General features: G+C 40.8%; 3 protein-coding genes and 2 long non-coding RNA genes across 5 annotated transcripts; 2 read left to right on the forward strand and 3 right to left on the reverse strand.

Moving 5' to 3' along the window:
* Positions 1 to 6,296: 6,296 nt before the first annotated feature.
* On the reverse strand, positions 6,297 to 6,911 carry LOC129766025 (uncharacterized). Its single transcript, XM_055766486.1, has one exon. It carries the CDS (start codon positions 6,909 to 6,911, stop codon positions 6,297 to 6,299), a length of 615 nt encoding a protein of 204 aa, XP_055622461.1.
* Positions 6,912 to 12,230: 5,319 nt separating this feature from the next.
* Positions 12,231 to 13,944, forward strand: LOC129771203 (uncharacterized). Its single transcript, XM_055774617.1, has 4 exons — positions 12,231 to 12,800; positions 12,859 to 12,951; positions 13,008 to 13,166; positions 13,245 to 13,944. The coding sequence occupies exons 1-4, from the start codon at positions 12,770 to 12,772 to the stop codon at positions 13,292 to 13,294; spliced, it is 333 nt and encodes a 110-aa protein (XP_055630592.1). The 5' UTR covers positions 12,231 to 12,769; the 3' UTR covers positions 13,295 to 13,944.
* An 88-nt stretch (positions 13,945 to 14,032) lies between these two features.
* On the reverse strand, positions 14,033 to 14,748 carry LOC129770878 (uncharacterized). Its single transcript, XR_008742225.1, has 2 exons — positions 14,542 to 14,748; positions 14,033 to 14,472 (listed from the first exon to the last, which is right to left on the reverse strand). It is a non-coding gene; the product is annotated as an uncharacterized LOC129770878 (long non-coding RNA).
* Positions 14,749 to 15,094: 346 nt separating this feature from the next.
* Positions 15,095 to 15,836, reverse strand: LOC129771354 (uncharacterized). The gene is made up of 3 exons (XR_008742350.1): positions 15,686 to 15,836; positions 15,352 to 15,620; positions 15,095 to 15,287 (listed from the first exon to the last, which is right to left on the reverse strand). It is a non-coding gene; the product is annotated as an uncharacterized LOC129771354 (long non-coding RNA).
* A 278-nt stretch (positions 15,837 to 16,114) lies between these two features.
* On the forward strand, positions 16,115 to 17,114 carry LOC129769190 (nuclear pore glycoprotein p62-like). The gene has a single exon (XM_055771286.1). It carries the CDS (start codon positions 16,122 to 16,124, stop codon positions 17,109 to 17,111), a length of 990 nt encoding a protein of 329 aa, XP_055627261.1. The 5' UTR covers positions 16,115 to 16,121; the 3' UTR covers positions 17,112 to 17,114.
* The last annotated feature ends 405 nt before the right edge of the window (positions 17,115 to 17,519 follow it).

Genomic DNA, 17,519 nt, shown 5'->3' on the forward strand with positions numbered 1-17,519 from the left:
TGTCATAAATTTGACATAAAACTATTTGGCGAAATACAGCTATTTGGAATGAATGACTAACACGGTTATCACCAAGGCGCCTCTATATATACCAGGTGAAACAATCATATGAAATGCACTTTCAGCCATATTGGAATTGCTGTCGGTATTGTTTACAAACAGCATCAGAACGCTTCCGGCGGCTCTCTACAAACTTCTCCGACGCTTCTTCGAACGATGTCTACTATGTTCGGCTTTCGTGAATTTATGTGATAAAGAAGGGATGATTTTGTAGAATTTCATTCTCATTTCCACTACTCTCGCATGTGAAAATGCACAAATGGCGTATCCTAGCAACAAAACAAACAACCCCCGCTCCACAAACCGTAATCCCCTTCTTATTGAAGTGATGATGTTGCTTCACCTGTTATACATTGATATAAGCACCTTGGGTTATCACATATTAAGCGGACCTTACACGGTCAACTTTATTGACAATATGATGACATTTGAAAGCATAATGACAGCTGAACATGGCCGACAACGCAGAAATCCGGATTTTCTGATTTTCGAGCATCAATATCGTAACATTTCATATGGATGCATGATGTTGACGTTTTACCTCACGGACTTCCAGACTGAGTTGCCAGATATGCAAGCGCACATTTAATTTTTGTTAGTCTTTTTTGCGATTGCAATTAAAATTTATAAACTACTGAAATTGTAGGAATCATAAATGGAAGCTTTTGGTTTGGAAAACCGATACTTTGAATAGCAAAATACGATACTTTTCACGATACAAATCAAAACTTCAAAGTAAACTGACAATGTGATGGTGAGAGAGTGGATGAAACTTAACAACGTTTTAGGAATTTTTAACGTTGAACTCGGTCATTCTCTGCGCTTGTGAGCGGGTTGTGTGTTTCTTCACACTCCGCTATAAAATTTGGAGAATGAGAAGATCTGGGAAAATCACAGATGAAAAAACATCATGTGTTAATTCAAGCTACAGTAGAATCCCGATTATCCGCGGAATAGTCGGGCAAACTCACCGCGATTAACGAAAATCGAGGATGACCCATTAAAGGACAAATGCAAACACGAAAAGAGATGTTTCAACATAAAAACTATGTTCTATCAATACAGAAATCAATCAACTATTCATCTATAAGGTCGTGTACACCAGTGGCTAAATAATGTAAAAACCATGACCACAACAAAAGAGCATGGGCCTACCACTCACTAACAAATTCCGGAAAGGCCTATTGATTTACTATGGAACTCGCAGTCACGAATAATCCGCAGGGCGGATCACCCGCTCGCGGATAATCGGGGTTCTACTGTCATAGTCTCATTTATGGAATAAAAACATTTGCTTGCAGATAAAATAACTTGCATATATTTTCGCAAACTAAAATAATCTGGCATCTCTGAAACTGAAAGGAACAGTCTATATTTGTGAAACGAGTATTATGATGTATTTTTTAGAAGAAAAACCGAATTCTAAAGTGTAAATTATGAATGAAAATTAACTTTTCCAAATCAAATTAGTATTCTATGTGAATGCAAATCACTTTTTTTCTGCAAGTGGTGAGAAAATCCCATACAAAAATTATGTCTGAAATTGACGTTATATTATAATAATACATTTTAGTAGGAATATCTGAAAATTCAGGGGAAATAGGTTAAGTTAAGGTTAGGACTACGCGCTTCAACTAATTAAATAATACCAGATAGATATTTTCATTCAAATTTTACCAATTGAAAATCGCCTTTTAGCCTTCTAATCTGATAGAGAATAGTTTGGATCCCAAACTCAAATGTCGCCACTAGCCATCGCGGATATTTTCGTTGTCTCGGGTTGAGGGCGATATTGACCGTGTAAGGTGGAAAAATATTGATTGAGGTTAGATCAGATGTTGAAAGCCTAGCTGTCACGATATTGAAGACACTTATTGTCAATCCGGTTGATCGTGTAAGGTGCCCATTACACTGTTTGTCAAGTCGGATACTATCTTGTATTCGTGCGCTGTCATTTTTCGAAGTAAACAATATTTGTAGATGAAAATGGCTACTGTCACTGAAGACGTCATATGGTGCTATGGAAGTTGTTCAGACCGCTGCGTTGACGGCGGAATGGTGTCGACATCTGGATACGACATTAGTTTGTATGAGACCAACTATTCTTTATCAGATTAGTCGGCCCTGAGGCAGTTTTAAATTGCTAAAATTTGTTTGAAATTTTCTTCTTGCAGTTATTTACCTACTAGAAGTACGTTATTCTGACCCTAATTTAAACTATTTTCTATGATTTTTCAGATATTCTCTCCAATACTTATAATATAAAATTATCTTTAGACACAATTTTTGTACGATATTTTTTCACTACTTGCAATCAAAAGTGATTTTAATTTACATGGAGTACTAATTTCATTTGGAAAAGATAATTTTCATTCATAATTTTAATTTTAAAAGCGTGTTCATTTCTTCTGCAGACCCATGTTGTTATGCCTACTCCCCCATTTCGTAATACGAAGCTCAACGCCGTCAACGCGGATTGAACAAATTATCGCAACGGTTGCAAAGGAAAGAGGGGGAGAACTAAATAAAAAGTATACTACTTATCAACAGGGCGGCACATACATAACTGTGATGACTGTTTATCGATTTGCGCGAAAGGTCTATTAAAACACTTTAAGGGTGCGTTTTTGATTTTCTGTTTTTCAGTTGAATTCGCGAGTTATATCTAACATCGTTCATCAGCTATGCTTAAGATTTTTTATAGACACACGAAGCATTTTTTTTATTAGAATAAACACAAATTTTACTACAAATCGGAGAAAAAATATAATTCTGAACTCGACCCGATTCCGACTGATGAAAATTTCAGGCAGATGAAACGTATTTGCACCTAAATATTGTGACAGGTCACCTGTTTGCTCGGGTTGTTTGAGGCTTCGTCTCCTCCCACGGTTATAAATAAATTGAATTTTTCATCAAAAAACGGTGGAACACACTCATAGCTAGACAGAACACATATACAAATATATACGATTGATAAAGAAAACATGAATATAATGAATAAAAATAATAAATAAATTTAAAAAAAAGTTATCTAGATCTTAGGAAGACGGCATAAGGTAGAGATACATACAACACAAACTTAGGTTTTATATACAGCCCATACAACACAATACGACACACATATTCATCACAACGGTTGGTACGACTGTACGAGATGCATGGTGACTCGACCCGAATGTGACTCAGCGGGCTCCTCGGAGTTTCGCCATGATTGACTCGGGCACTTGCTTGAGCCACCGGAACAAGACCAGACGCGCTCACAAAAAGAGTTTCTATTCAACCTCAACTTGTAAAGTAGAAGTTTTTGTTATACGGATTTATAAGGACCGAACGTCTATTGGAATTTGCGCGAACATCGAATAGCGCTACAAATGGTGTGGCGAAACTAAACCCACCCACATCATCTAGTGACGATAGATCATTTTGTTTGTGTCGTCGTCCGTGCTCCTGTTGCGCGGGCATCCGACCGAGCAGGTGAGCTCCCGGATTGAACCCGGATACTACCCGGACAGAACAGAGTAGGATACTCCAGTGAACACACATCCTGGTATAGAAATCGCAACAAACTCGTGAAGCAGAATCCATAAACCCGTAAAGCAGAATCCACATAACCTGAAGTCAACCGAACCGGATATTCCGGTAAGCGGCAGACCCAAATCCAGAACGACGCCCAGGACAGGAACCGCAGCAACGACCAGAGGAGTCAACGGCGGGCCCAGACACACTACACCAAACACCTGTGAGTAAAGTGTAAACGAGCTAGGGAAATAGGGACGATAGGATTAATTGAATAAAAGCCGTCGAACAATATAAACCACGTGTGTTCCCCCTTTTCAAGTTAATCTTACTGGCTGTGATTGAGCCGACCCTGAGAGGACTAGAGGAGTCCATGCAGGCAGCTAGGGCGTAACAGAGCCTTTGTTACATATTGGCGACCAACGAAAAATTCCCACATTTTTCTGGGTTAGCTCGGGGAGGGAAAACCAATAATTTAATTATTGCTTTCGTCGGTGCTTCTGGTGATTGATTCCAAGTGCAGCTATGCCGAGCAAGAAAACAAAAGAACAGCATTTTGATACTAATTGCGTAAATTGTGAGCAAAAAGTTGACGAAACTCTTTATATAGAGACTGCATGGTTATAAACAAACGTGTTTCAGAAGTACCAATCCCTAATTTCAGAACAAGTTTCTAGTAATTTCTTTTATAGACGAAAAGACAGGAAAGTTTGTAAGTTTATTGAAAAACAAATCGAGTGAAAATATTCAGTGAAATATAATTTCTTTTATATTTTATCTTCGTATTATGGATCGTTTTGCCTCACGAACCACTAGGTTCAATGGCGTCCATTTGCTTAACGGCGTTTTTATTCATGAGCTGATTATTCGTCGCCATGACGCTTGCTCAGTTCCAAGAGCAACGCTGAGACCAAAGTGTAGAGCTGGGCTGAAAAGAGAAATAGAAGAAAATGTGTAGGAAATCAAATATGATAAAACAAAAGAATTAACAAAACGAATGCGAAAAATACCGAACTTTGGAGTAGAACCGATTCTTTACATTTTTAGAAGAACTGAATATCTAGCATGTTAGCTTCGCATCTTTTTACGCGTTTTGCCTTTTTTGTAATTGAAGGCACTCGAAACACAATAGACTATGTGGTATTTTTTTAATCTCGTTATTGTCCGTACAGTTTTACGACTCCATATGACATTTATCTTCCTCTGATTGAGGCACAAGATGATCCCTACAAATATAGAGAATGTTCTAAATAGGTAAACCTTCAATTAGTGAACTAATGTGAATTTGTCTGTCGAATCGTATATACTTATCCATGGTAACTTTTTCTTTCGTGGTTATATATCGATTCATCAGTGATCCCAATTCTGGAAGTTTTTCCAGCCAAACTGTGATTTACAGACGAAGAGAACCATAGAGAACATGTGTTCGTTGAATATGGAAATCAAAAAATATTCCCAGGAATTAACATTATCCATCCATTCAAGCATTGGAAAACACATTAATCAGGAACCTGAAAAGCTAAAAAGAGAATATCAAATAGAGTATTCAATTAAAATTCTATTACGCTAAATAATGCCTACTTACCTCTCATATTCGATCGCCAAAAATTTTCTGATCTTTCTGAGACCAGTAGTAGTGCAGTTATGGACAGCGAACGCGTCTTTGTCAGAGGAATTAGACAACGCGAAAATTATTGATACCACACAAGTTGTGTCGTATCATATAAAGGAACTAGCACAATCATACACCCTATTACAATGTCCAAGGACGTAGCCTTCAAGGTCGTCTGGCTCGTGGGTGATTGAAGTTGAAATCAAGTATCGTAATACACAATCGGTCAGCGCACTTAACCATTTAATTTTCAACAACTCAACTTTATAAAAGTTGATTTGCTTCTGTTCACGAATTAATCGAAGTGAATTGTGAGATGAACCATCACGGAATGATGTTTGGCCAATCATTTGAAAAATCTCACAGTCCCATGGATAATTATTTTGTAAACCGAACCCAATCATTTGAATCCGTAGCTAACATTATCCGTATTGATCTAGTACGTCGCATGTCTGTAATAGATTGTCTATTGCTTCACACTCTGTGAACGCACTCCGCGGCAATTCAATCTATTGATGCCCCGAAGCTTCATTCAATGTTCATGACTCGTATGACTTAATTATCATGAAATTTTGTACCGATACAATGATATAGACTTAGATTAAATGATATTTGTTATTTATAAACATATTATGTATATAAATAATTTTTTCCTACATTTAACTTATTTGTCAGTCTAGATGATTTTTGTTTGTTTAATTGGTACTAGTGTTATACTTGTCTCAGCTATATAGTTTATTTGGCAGCTGACTGTTCGTTATCTTGCTTGCTTTTAGTATTAGAATTTGTTTCACTTATTCGGTAATTGATGATTACTGGTACAGGTGCGGCACTGCGGTAATTGCTAGTGGTTTCCCATAATGAAAAAAAAAATTAACTTCCATTAATATTTTTTTAACATGAGCGGTGCGGTAGTGTGACAGGTCACCTGTTTGCTCGGGTTGTTTGAGGCTTCGTCTCCTCCCACGGTTATAAATTGCCATCCTTTGACGACAAACCTAGAATTCGTGCGAACTTCTGTTGTTTAACTGAACCCACCGGCTTAGTGAGTATATCAGCCACCATATCTTCACTGGGACAGTATTGCAACTCCATGCAACCATCATCACACAGCTGCTTCACGAAATGTCCAAGCACAGACCGACGATTCTTCCTTTCCGAACCGACGATTCTTCCTTTCCGACGATTCTTCCTTTCCGAATTGGATACAGCTTTGATTGTCCTCCATCACCTTGACCGGATCACTCTGTTGTTCGCACATATCCTTAAGCAAGTTTCGAAGCCAAATCAGTTCTTGACTTGCTTCACTCAGCGCCACATATTCGGATTCCATCGAAGACAGTGTGACGCAACTTTGTCTCCGACTTACCCACGATACTGCCGCACCGGCATATTGGAAGACAAAACCAGTTGTAGATTTCCTTATAGCTGCATCACCGGCCCAATCGGCATTCGTATAGCCAATTAATTCTCCACCTGTGTCGCTATACGTTAATTTCCACTCTTTTGTCGAATTCAGGTAACGTACAACTCGTTTAGCCGTCACCCAATCCGCCTCCGTTGGCGAACTCACATTCCGACCCAATATCGCCACGCTGGCTGCTACATCCGGTCTAGCACATATGGAAATGTACAGCAGCGCTCCAACGAGACTTCGATATCCCGTCCCGTCTGTTAATTGAGGACTCTTATCTTCCGTGCTCGGGAAACCCTCTTCCATTGGCGTCTTCGCTCGCTTCGCATCGCAGAGTCCAAACTTTTCGGCAACACGATCGATATATCCCTGCACCGAAATACTGTACTTCCCATCTTCATTATCGATTTCTAATCCCAGGAAGTAATTGAGGTGAGATTGGTGATTCCGAAATTTTGTTTCAGCACCGTGTACACCATTTCGATATCCGCTTCATCCTCACAACCCACCAAAATATCGTCCACATACACAATTAAATATACACGTTTCCCATGAACTAGCATTGTGTATAAACATGGATCAGCATCACTTTGACTGAATCCCATTTCCAGATGAACACCATGTAATCGTTGGTTCCAGCATCTAGCGGACTGTTTGAGTCCGTAAATGCTTTTTCTCAGACGGCATACCAAATTTTCCTTCCCTTTCATCGAGTATCCAGGTGGCTGCTTCATGAAGATTTCTTCGTTCAAATCACCGTACAAGTAGGCCGTTTTGACATCAAAATGTTTCAACTTAGTTCCCTTCTTGCTTGCAACGGCTAGAAGCACTCGTAGTGTGGTGTGGCTGGATACTGGTGCGAAAATCTCATCATAATCCCCTCCGTATTTTTGGGAATATCCTTGAGCCACCAGACGAGCTTTGTATTTGGTGATATCTCCAGCTGCGTTCCTCTTCAGCTTATACACCCAGCGACAACCAACCGCCTTCCGCCCAGCAGGTAGGTTAACAAGCTTCCATGTTCCATTCTGTTCATGAGATTTCAGCTCGTCGATCATTGCATTTTTCCAGTCTTCCTTCTGTTCACAAGTTACAGCATCTTTGAAAAAACTTGGTTCAACTATCTCTGTATTCAGGGGACCCGCTGCGAAAATTTCCTCAATCAGCCTCACAGGAGCGACACCTTTCGTAGACCTCTTCGAACGCCGAGCTACTTCGTCTAAAGGAAAACCATGAAACGCATGGTTTCCTTCCGAAGCGCTGTCGTAAAACGAATCACTCGGATCACAGCCGTCCTCCGAATCCATCACTTCTTCTACGAACTCCGAATTTCCTTCGGGTGATGTTGGGGTAACACCAGTTTCAACTATAGACTCATTGCCTGGTAACGTCAGTGATACTTCCAAATCTCCTCCGGTTTCTTGGCCCTGGCCCTGAACAGCCTCGTTCGCATTGAACAGTTCGAGAAAATTTGCATCTCTACTGATCGTTATCATATCCGTTTCAGGGTTCAAAAAACGATACGATTAAGATCCAGTTTGCGTCGTTTTGCTTTGGGAATATGCACGTATGCCTCTGATCCAAAGACTCTCAGGTGACCATAGGAAGGCTTCTTCCCATTCCAGAGTTCGAACGGTGTCTTGCATATTGTAGATGAAGGCAAACGATTCTGCAAGTAGTTCGCAGTGCAAATCGCTTCGCCCCAGTACTTTTTGCTCAACCGTGACTCCGCAAGCATACACCGCAGCATCTCAACAAGAGAGCGGTTCTTCCGTTCGGCCACACCATTTTGTTGTGGAGAATATGGTGCAGTTTGTTCGTGAATTATGCCACAGCCGGCGAAAAACTTTCTCAACGAGCCACCCATATACTCGCCACCACCGTCAGAACGAATTTTCTGATTTTTCACTAGACTGCAGAAATCCCGAATTTTCTCTTCCGCGTCCGACTTTCGTCGCAACAAATACAACACCGTATAATGACTATAATCGTCTACTAAAACCATGTAGAATCGATTACCACTAGGTGTTTCCTCTTCCATCGGACCGCCTAAGTCACTATGCACCAAATCTCCCACTGCTATAGACTTTCTGTCCGACACTTTTGGGAACGATTCCCGAAACATTTTCCCCTCACAGAATGGACCACACATCGTTTGTATCTCACAAGCTGCTATTTTCAAACCATATCCCAGGTTTTCGCGCACTATTTTGTCCACAGCTTGAACGTCACGATGTCCGAAACGACGATGCCACAAATGACGACACAAGTTTGAATGTTTCGGATCCACTAGAAACGCATTTTCTGGAGCTTGCTTCAAGTGGTACAATCCCCCCTTGCGCTGACCAACTAGAACTGTTTCCTCTCCTTTCATGATACGGCACTCCGTTTCTCCAAACAGCACCCGGAAACCTAAGTCTGTGATTCTACTCACCGACAGCAAGTTGCCAGCGAGAGATGGAACGTGTAACACATTTTCCAGTCTCACATTAACCTGGACTCCATCACCATTGAATGAAATCAATTTTCCCATACCACTTCCCGCTGATTTGATGGATTTTCCATCCGCCAAACAAACCGACGTGGCTTTGGTACTATCCACAGCATTCAACAACGACGCGTCACTCGTCATATGAGCCGTTGCACCAGATTCTAAGTACCAAAAACCAGCACCACTAGCTTCACTTGCCGCTAAGCACACTTCAACATTAGCGCCCGATTTTACAGCCAAACTCACTTTCAAGCACTCCGTCTTTTCTTTCATACGCTTGTCCTGCGCCAATTTTGCGCCTTTTCGCAGTAATGGCACAACATCTTCTTCTTCAAATTGTTTTTGTATGCACTCTTCAATTTAGCGGTGTTTATTACTAGTGACTTTTCATTAACACTTCCACTGACACTTTCAGTACGACGTCGACCTTCGTCAAGCAGTTTCCCTTTCACAAAGTCCACTGTGAGGTCTGCATCCGGTCAACTCTCCAAGGCAACGATCAAACCGTCATATGATCGGGGAAGACTGGAAAATATCAACGCGACGAACCAGTTGTCCTTCACTTCCTCCCCTAGCGCCACTAACCGGAGACGAAGAGTCGCCATCTCTTTCAAGTGTTCGGCCATATTACCATTTTCCGCCATTCTAATGGTAATCAATTGACGCACAACGTGAATTATGCTGGACAACGATGCGCGTTCATGATAGTCTTTCAGCGCATCCCACATCTCCTTTGCCGTTTGCTTCTCAATCACGTGAATTAGCTGCGTGTCCTCCAATGCCAAACCGATAACCGCTTGCGCTTTCTCATCATTTGATATCCAAGTCGCATCCACGGCCTCCGGCTTCGGATCAGTCACCACTTTCAGCAGCTTTCAGCAAACGCATCTTAAATTTCCACACTGCGTAATTTTCGTCGTTTAATTCTTCGACTGTTTCTTTTGTATCTGCCATCTTGTTTTTCACAAGTACACAAGGCTCACTTGCAAAGTCTTAATGCGCTATGCACACGGCTAATACCGGTGAAAAAGTCCACAATCTCGTTTAAAAATAACACCAAAACTTATGCGCTTTCCACGACAACTGGGCCCATAACCTGTTGGACTGAGGTTCCAGTGGAATGAAAGGCCAAGTTTAAATAATTAAACGGATGAATAAAAGTTTTATTAATTAGATGTATTCACTGTGCGTTCCAACTTTTGAATGAACATGATTGTTCAAGCACACAGCAGAAGGCTGAAGGTGTGCTCTCGCTTTGCTATGCTGCCACCGTGCGCATACACAAGGTATGAATGCCAGGTGCACAGATTGATCCGTTTTGCTCTTTTTTTTTAATATTAGGCTGTCAAAAAAGTCCTGCGGTATTTTTTTTTGAATTTTCATTTGTTCAAAAAATTAGTTACAATCATCTGTTTTAAGTCAAATATGCGCCATTTTGTTCGATGACTTGTTCCCAACGCCAACTTCATAATACCCCTGTTATAGAAGCTCGCTTCCTTATTGGCAAAAAACTCGGATAGCCAATTTTCACAAGCCTCTTTTGTGGCTAACTTCTGACTACCTAGCTCGTTCGCTATGGACAAAAACAGGTGGTAGTCACTTGGTGCAAGGTCCGGACTATACGGCGGATGCAAAGGACCTCCCATCCGAGCTCCCGGAGCTTCTGGCGCGTCACCAAAGAAGTGTGTGGCCTGGCGTTGTCCTGATGGAAGACAATGCGGCCTCTGTTTATCAAAGATGGCCTCTTCTTCATGAGTGCTACCTTCAAGCGGTCCAGTTGTTGGCAGTACAGGTCCGAATTGAGCGTATAGGGAAGCAGCTCATAATAGTTAATGAGTTAATGAGGGCTTGGCCACCGTCTGAGCCGCTTCAGCGGGCTTCGACCACGACCGTTTGCGCTTCACGTTGTCGTAAGTGACCCACTTTTCATCGCCAGTCACCATCCGCTTCAGAAACGGGTCGATTTTGTTGCGATTCAGCAGCGATTCACATGCGTCGATACGGTCAAAGATGTTTTTTTGCGTCAACGTGTGTGGCACCTATACATCGAACTTTTTTGTGAATACAAGCTGCTTCAAATGGTTAATAACGGTTTGATGACTTATCCCCAGCTCTTGGCCGATGCTACGGCTGCTACTATGCCGGTCTTTCTCGGCTAATTCAGCGATTTTGTCGCAATTTTCGACGACAGGCCTTCCGGAGCGTGGCGCATCTTCGACGACCTCTACACCAGAACGAAAACGTTGAAACCATCGTTGTGCGGTGGAAATGGAAACTGTATCGGGTCCATAAACTGCACAAATTTTATTGGCAGCTTGAGATGCTTTTTGCCTTTGTCATAGTAGTACTGTAAAATATGTCGGATTTTCTCTTTATTTTGCTCCATATTTGCGACACTATAACTCACGAACGACTTAACCAAACAAAACACTGTCAAGGACTATATTATAGCGCGCAAAAATACCTTTCTAACAAGCTATAGTATGACTCGATACAATGAATACAACTAGAACTACGCGCTTACAACGACACCTCGCGGAAATACCGCAGAACTTTTTTGACAGCCTAATATGTCTCAGACCTAAAATTCATTGAATCATTCCGTTGGGGTTAATAAAATAAAAAGAGCGACAAACTCACCTCAACAATTTAGATAGAAAATACATATCACACCGATTTCCACTGATTTGAAAATGAACAAAAATTAGAATAAAACACGCTCTAGAACTATCGGCTAATGGAAACCATTGAGAAATATGTTTTCGTTTTGGCTTTTGCCAGAGTAAACGCCTCCAGAGATGCCAGATGATTTTTTTAAGTCTGCTACGAAAATGTTGATGTGTATAAATATCCGCCAGCTACCTTTTGAACCATTGAAAAAGATTGTTAGCGCAGAAAACTGAACCAAACCATAAAGAGAAATACCATGTCCCTGCAGTCTGCAACTGAAAATATGAGTCTGCAACAGAATAAAGTTTGCGACAAAAATTATATATCAGTAGAATTGCGAACTGTCATCGAAGTAGCAATCGGCTATTCTGGTTACACTGGATAGCAACGCAGGTTGTCAAGCAAACAAACAAACAGTGTAACGGAAGAGACACGTTTACTTTTTACTCACTCCATGTAAGCACTTCGTGCAGTTAACACCTTCGTTCTAATAAAGCGTTAATAGAAGTTTATTCGGTCTTTCTTTCGTGTTCCAGAACATTCTCAATACGAACAAGTTTGTGAATTTGGCATGATGAAAAATAAATTTCGAAATAATTCGAAGTCGAACGGATTGATAAAAGTGCTTATTCGAAGTCGAACGGGTTACAAAATGCATCATTTTGCTAATGTCAAATCGTGTACCGGAATAGAGGTGTATAGCTGAAACTATACCCAGATTCATATATTTTCGAGCGGTTGTAGACACCATGTCGACCGAGCGACGAAAAGTGCTGGATTCTAACCTCGACTTTCCCCCGCAGACTACGCTGCCTATAGTTCTAGCTATAATTGTACCCGATAAAATGTCCGAGCGAAACGGCATCACTGCACGATTGCTTTTTCTCTTTCTTTATGAACTGTCAACAAATGGACATCAAAGTTCTAAACAAACAGTCTCAAACATCAATACTTCTCGGTACGATAATTATTAGCATGGTTTTTGTTCTTCGGAGACGAGCAAATGAAAAACCAGTGCGAAGAAAATCGGACAGGTAACAGAAACTCTATTTCATTATGTTCCACTTGCGTAACACTATCTGTTTATTTGAGGTAACGAATTCATCTGCACAATGGCAGAACTTATTGAAGCAATTGAGCGTCCAGTTCCGTTCGACCATTTGATGGAGAAGATGAGTAAAAGAGGTGAAAACTCAATCTATATAAATAGTTATTGTTCATTCAATCATGCATTAATGTAGCGACCACTGATTACCGTTCACTACATTGTCTACAGGAATATTTGAGACAACACTCGCTCAGCCTCAAACTTCGGTGGAAGGATTGCCGATCAAACTGGACAAACGAATACATCTCCACACATCACTCCACACACTTGAATAATCATCGTGAAATTAATGGTAAGTTTAGTTGTTCTGATAAATAGTGATTATTTTAATCGTAATGTTCTTCTATGCGATTGATTTTTATCCCTCAAGATAACACCATAGGCAATGGAGAAAATCAGATGCCACTAGACTCGGTGTAAGCTGCTGTACGTCTGGATGACCTAGCGGGACTGCCAGGCACTTGACAATCTCAGCTGAGGTTTTGAGGATGTGTTACTTTCACTAAATCCGAATCCCAACAAAATTTCTATCTCTCGTAAAAAATTCACAAAGACAATTGATCCTTTTGCGAGGAAGGTTCCGACGAAGATATCTGACGTTAAATTCGATGATGATGACACAAATGATGGACATGTTATAGGACATCCTACGAATATATTTACATCATTGAATACGAATATATATACGAATAGCCATAATAAGAGTCGAGCAAATTTGCGATCGGCCTACGTGATGCCAGATTGGCACAATGTTGACTGTAAATTGGTTGTCAAATACGAAGAATAGGTCGATAAAATCATTGCAAAATGGCACGATGTCGACACCATTTTCTGGAACCGATTCGGCACAACAAAGTAGAGTGGGTAGGAAGTGCTGCCTGCGGGAGCAAGGCGGGGGTAGATTCCAGCATTTTTGTAGCATCCCACTCTACATTGTTGTGTCGAATCGGTCCCAACAAATGGTGTCGACAACGATGCCGATATCGTGCCATTTTGCAATAATTTTGTCGACCTACCCTTCGTATTCGACAACCAATTACGAGCCAAACCTGTGCCAGTCTGGCACCGCGTCGACCGATTGAAAAACTGCGCGAACCTTATTATGGCAGTATTTGTTTTGAAGAAAGTTTAAAGTTTCCAAGGAACAAAAAAATAAAATTGCGTTGTTTACAAACATTTATTTTTCATACAATGCTTTCAAACTTAATACAATGCCACTAAAATTGAAAGCAAACATTTGCAGCGTTCATGTTGTCAGCAGCAAATCCCCGACAGGTGCCAATTTTCTTCGGAACTTTATCTACTCTCAGCTCAATTGTTTTCGTCGCATCTTGTGCTCTACAGCGAGAGCAGGAGAATTCATCATCGACTATTGGGATTTCAGTGGATGGCTGGTTGCAGCTACTGCATAATGTTTCCTTATTGACACAGATCGAGTTTTTGTCTTCTTCGAAACCACCTTCTCCGTCCTCACATCACTTCTACCCGATGATGTCTGCCGTTTGAAGAATTTGATGAAAACTGCACTTAAAGTTTTCTTCGATCGTCCGTATCGATTGCAACGGAATATTGCTGTGCCATCGAGAGTTGAAGGGTTTCTGAAAAATATGAGATAGAGGTAAAATGTTCTGTAGATCGAAAGCAATGAAACAAAATACTTCTGTTACCTGTCCATACTTCGATTGGAAGTTTTCTCTGTGTTGTTTTACCGAGCAGTATTCCAATTGAGAATAGAATCCCTAAAACCAGCTGATATTGGCGACTGTTTCTTTAACACTTTCATGTTTCATGTTTTGACAGTTCAACGAGAAGGAGAAAAGCTATCGTTGCAGTGATGCCTTTTCGCTCAGTATAAATAATCGCATACAATTATAATTGAAAGTGTAGACAGTGCTGCCTGTGGGGAGGCAAGGCGGGGTATGGTTCCAGCACTTTTGTAGCACTTTCCGTCGCTCGGTCCACTTCCCACTCTACATTGTTGTGTCGAATTGGTCCCAACAAACGGTGTCGACAACGATACCGATATCGTGCCATTTTGCAACGATTTTGTCGACCTACCCTTCGTATTCGACAACCAATTTCGAGCCAAACCTGTGCCAATCTGGCACCGCGTCGACCGATTGCAGTACTGCTCAACCGTTTTTATGGCTGTGTGTTTTCAAAAAGTTTAATGTTAAGAAAAAAAAAACAAAAAATTGCGTTGTTTACAAATATTTATTTATAATAAATTCATACAATTGTGCACTATTGCTATTCGCAGCGATTATACCGTCATCAGTAAACTCCCGTCAGCTACAAATTTCTTCATCGGAATCGCAGTCGGCTCAATTATTTTCGTCCCTTTCGTTCCCTCTAGCAGACACACCTAAATGCGTGGGCAATCATGACTGTTGAGATGGATGAGTTTTTTATTCTGAAATGAAATTAAGAGATCAAAATTCATATCATAAGTAAAAATTAAAACCAGTCATACTTACGGGTATTCAAATTGGTTACGTTCGTGTTGAAGTTGTTGTTGGTGATTATGGTGAGATGAGTGCTTTGGTCTGATCCCAAAAAACAATACTTTACCGAAGCTGCAAACTCCGTTTTCATTCCATCCAGATCACCGCTATTCCTTCATTTTCATTCATACATTTCTGCTGTTGCTGCTGCTTTCCTTCCTTTGACGCGATATATTAACAAAGACTAGCTGCGTTCACGACAAATTCGCCTGTATTTTGTCTCCGTGTTGTTGATTTTGTTACTGAAATTAATCAAGGAAACATCATTTATATTTTATAATTAAATATCAAAATTATCCTTACTTACAAAATTTAGTTCTCGAGTCATTCGCTGTTATGTTTTAAATGACAATTCAGAGAGAAAGAGAAAAAGCAATCTCTACAGTGATGCCGTTTCGCTCAGTACCAAAAAATTGCATACAATTATAGTTCAACTATAGACAGTGCTGCCTGCGGGGGGTAAGGCGGAGGTAGATTCCAGCACTTTTGTAGCATGTTACTTCGTTTCGGTCGACATCGGGCCAATGACTGCTCGATTATGTTTGGAACTGGGATGTTACTCCGTTTCGGTCGACATCGGATCGATAACTGCTCGATTATAATTGGATCTAGGATGCCATTTATAAAGTCTGTGATTTGATTCTTTCTGGGAACCCTAAATTTGAAAAGCTTGCATTATCTGGAAACGATATGAAAGAACGACATTGGAAACGATCGTTTATAGATCTGTCACGTCAGAATATATGTTTACCTTTGCTTCCATTGTGTTTCGCGTCTCATCCTGTTCAGTTTTCGCACGTAAAATTGTTGTTAGCAGCAAAATGAGTTTTACTTTCGGTAACCCGGTTGCGAGCGTTGCGCCAACAATGGGCACCACCAATCCAGTGACGACCGCCAGTACTGGTTTCGGATTTGGCGCGTCTACATTCGGAGTTCCGGCTGCTACCACGTCTGCTGCAGCTGCTACCTCATCTAGTGTTCCGACTCTTAGTTTCGGTGCAGGTCTTACAGCTACAACTTCGGCCACAGCAGCATCTACAGCAGCCGGTCAATTAACGTTGGGAAGTTTCACCGCTCCAAAACCAGCAGCTCAGCCGGCGGCAAATTTGACAACGACCACGCAAACAACTCAGTCATCTTCGGTATCCGGTACACAGCTGAACTTCTGTCAGTTGGAAGAATTCATAAACAAATGGACGCTCGAGTTGGAGGAACAGGAGAAGCTTTTTACTAACCAAGCTACCCAGGTGAACGCTTGGGATAAACTTTTGTTGGGCAATGGCGAAAAAATAGTTGCCCTCAATGAGGCTGTCGAGAAGGTGAAGGCCGAGCAAGATGCAATGGAGCAGGAGCTAGAATTCGTCACTGCTCAGCATACCGAATTGGAGGAGTGTATTATACCGCTCGAGGAGGAACTTTCCAAAATCGTTCAGGTTGATATCGAACGAGGCCAAACTTACTCAATGGCGGAAACATTAGACTCGCAGCTCAAACAAATGTCCGAAGATCTCAAGGAAGTGATTGAACATTTAAACGAGTCGAACAAATACTCCGATCCGAGCGATCCTTTGGTGCAGATTGGAAAGATACTAAATGCTCACATGAATTCTCTACAATGGATTGAATCATCCACCTCAAGCATAACCACCCGTTTGGAGGAAATTGGTAAAATGCACGATACACTGAGGAAGGATAACGAGCGATCATTTCGGTTGACTTATTATGACAATTAAAACTCGACATAGTTGGTATTTCAATAAAGATATGTAAATGTTGAAATTAATGTTCTTCTTTTTCATTCAATGATGTTACGCACATTCCACATTATAAGCATTGTTCCAACAGTGATCGTCATTTGCTTGTGCACCCCGATGAGGAAAAAATCGAGTGCGAGTTTTGCCACAAAAAGTTCATCGATTCCGGATATTTCCTTAGCATTGGCAGATAAATTACTGAGGCACAAATGGTTTCGGCCGAATTTTCTGATTTGACAATACACATATTCTTCCTTTAGAACACTTTTCAAACCATTGAACAATTGAAAAATACCGAACAAAACCAAAAACGTTTTCGTTACATTTTTCGTCAATAGTATTTTTTCATTTTACACCATATAAAATCATACCATACACATAATAATG

Source organism: Toxorhynchites rutilus, chromosome 2, assembly GCF_029784135.1.
Source record: "Toxorhynchites rutilus septentrionalis strain SRP chromosome 2, ASM2978413v1, whole genome shotgun sequence".
In the NCBI taxonomy this organism is placed as follows: Eukaryota; Metazoa; Arthropoda; class Insecta; order Diptera; family Culicidae; genus Toxorhynchites; species Toxorhynchites rutilus.

Excerpts from the sequence above, each read along its gene's own strand:
- LOC129766025 (XM_055766486.1), bottom strand. The coding sequence starts at position 6,911 with ATGGAAGAGGGTTTCCCGAGCACGGAAGATAAGAGTCCTCAATTAACA.
- LOC129771203 (XM_055774617.1), top strand. The coding sequence starts at position 12,770 with ATGAAAAACCAGTGCGAAGAAAATCGGACAG. Across the intron at positions 12,801-12,858 it reads GTGCGAAGAAAATCGGACAG|GTAACGAATTCATCTGCACA; the intron begins GTAACAGAAACT and ends TGTTTATTTGAG. Across the intron at positions 12,952-13,007 it reads GGAGAAGATGAGTAAAAGAG|CGACCACTGATTACCGTTCA; the intron begins GTGAAAACTCAA and ends GCATTAATGTAG.
- LOC129769190 (XM_055771286.1), top strand. The coding sequence starts at position 16,122 with ATGTTTACCTTTGCTTCCATTGTGTTTCGCGTCTCATCCTGTTCAGTT.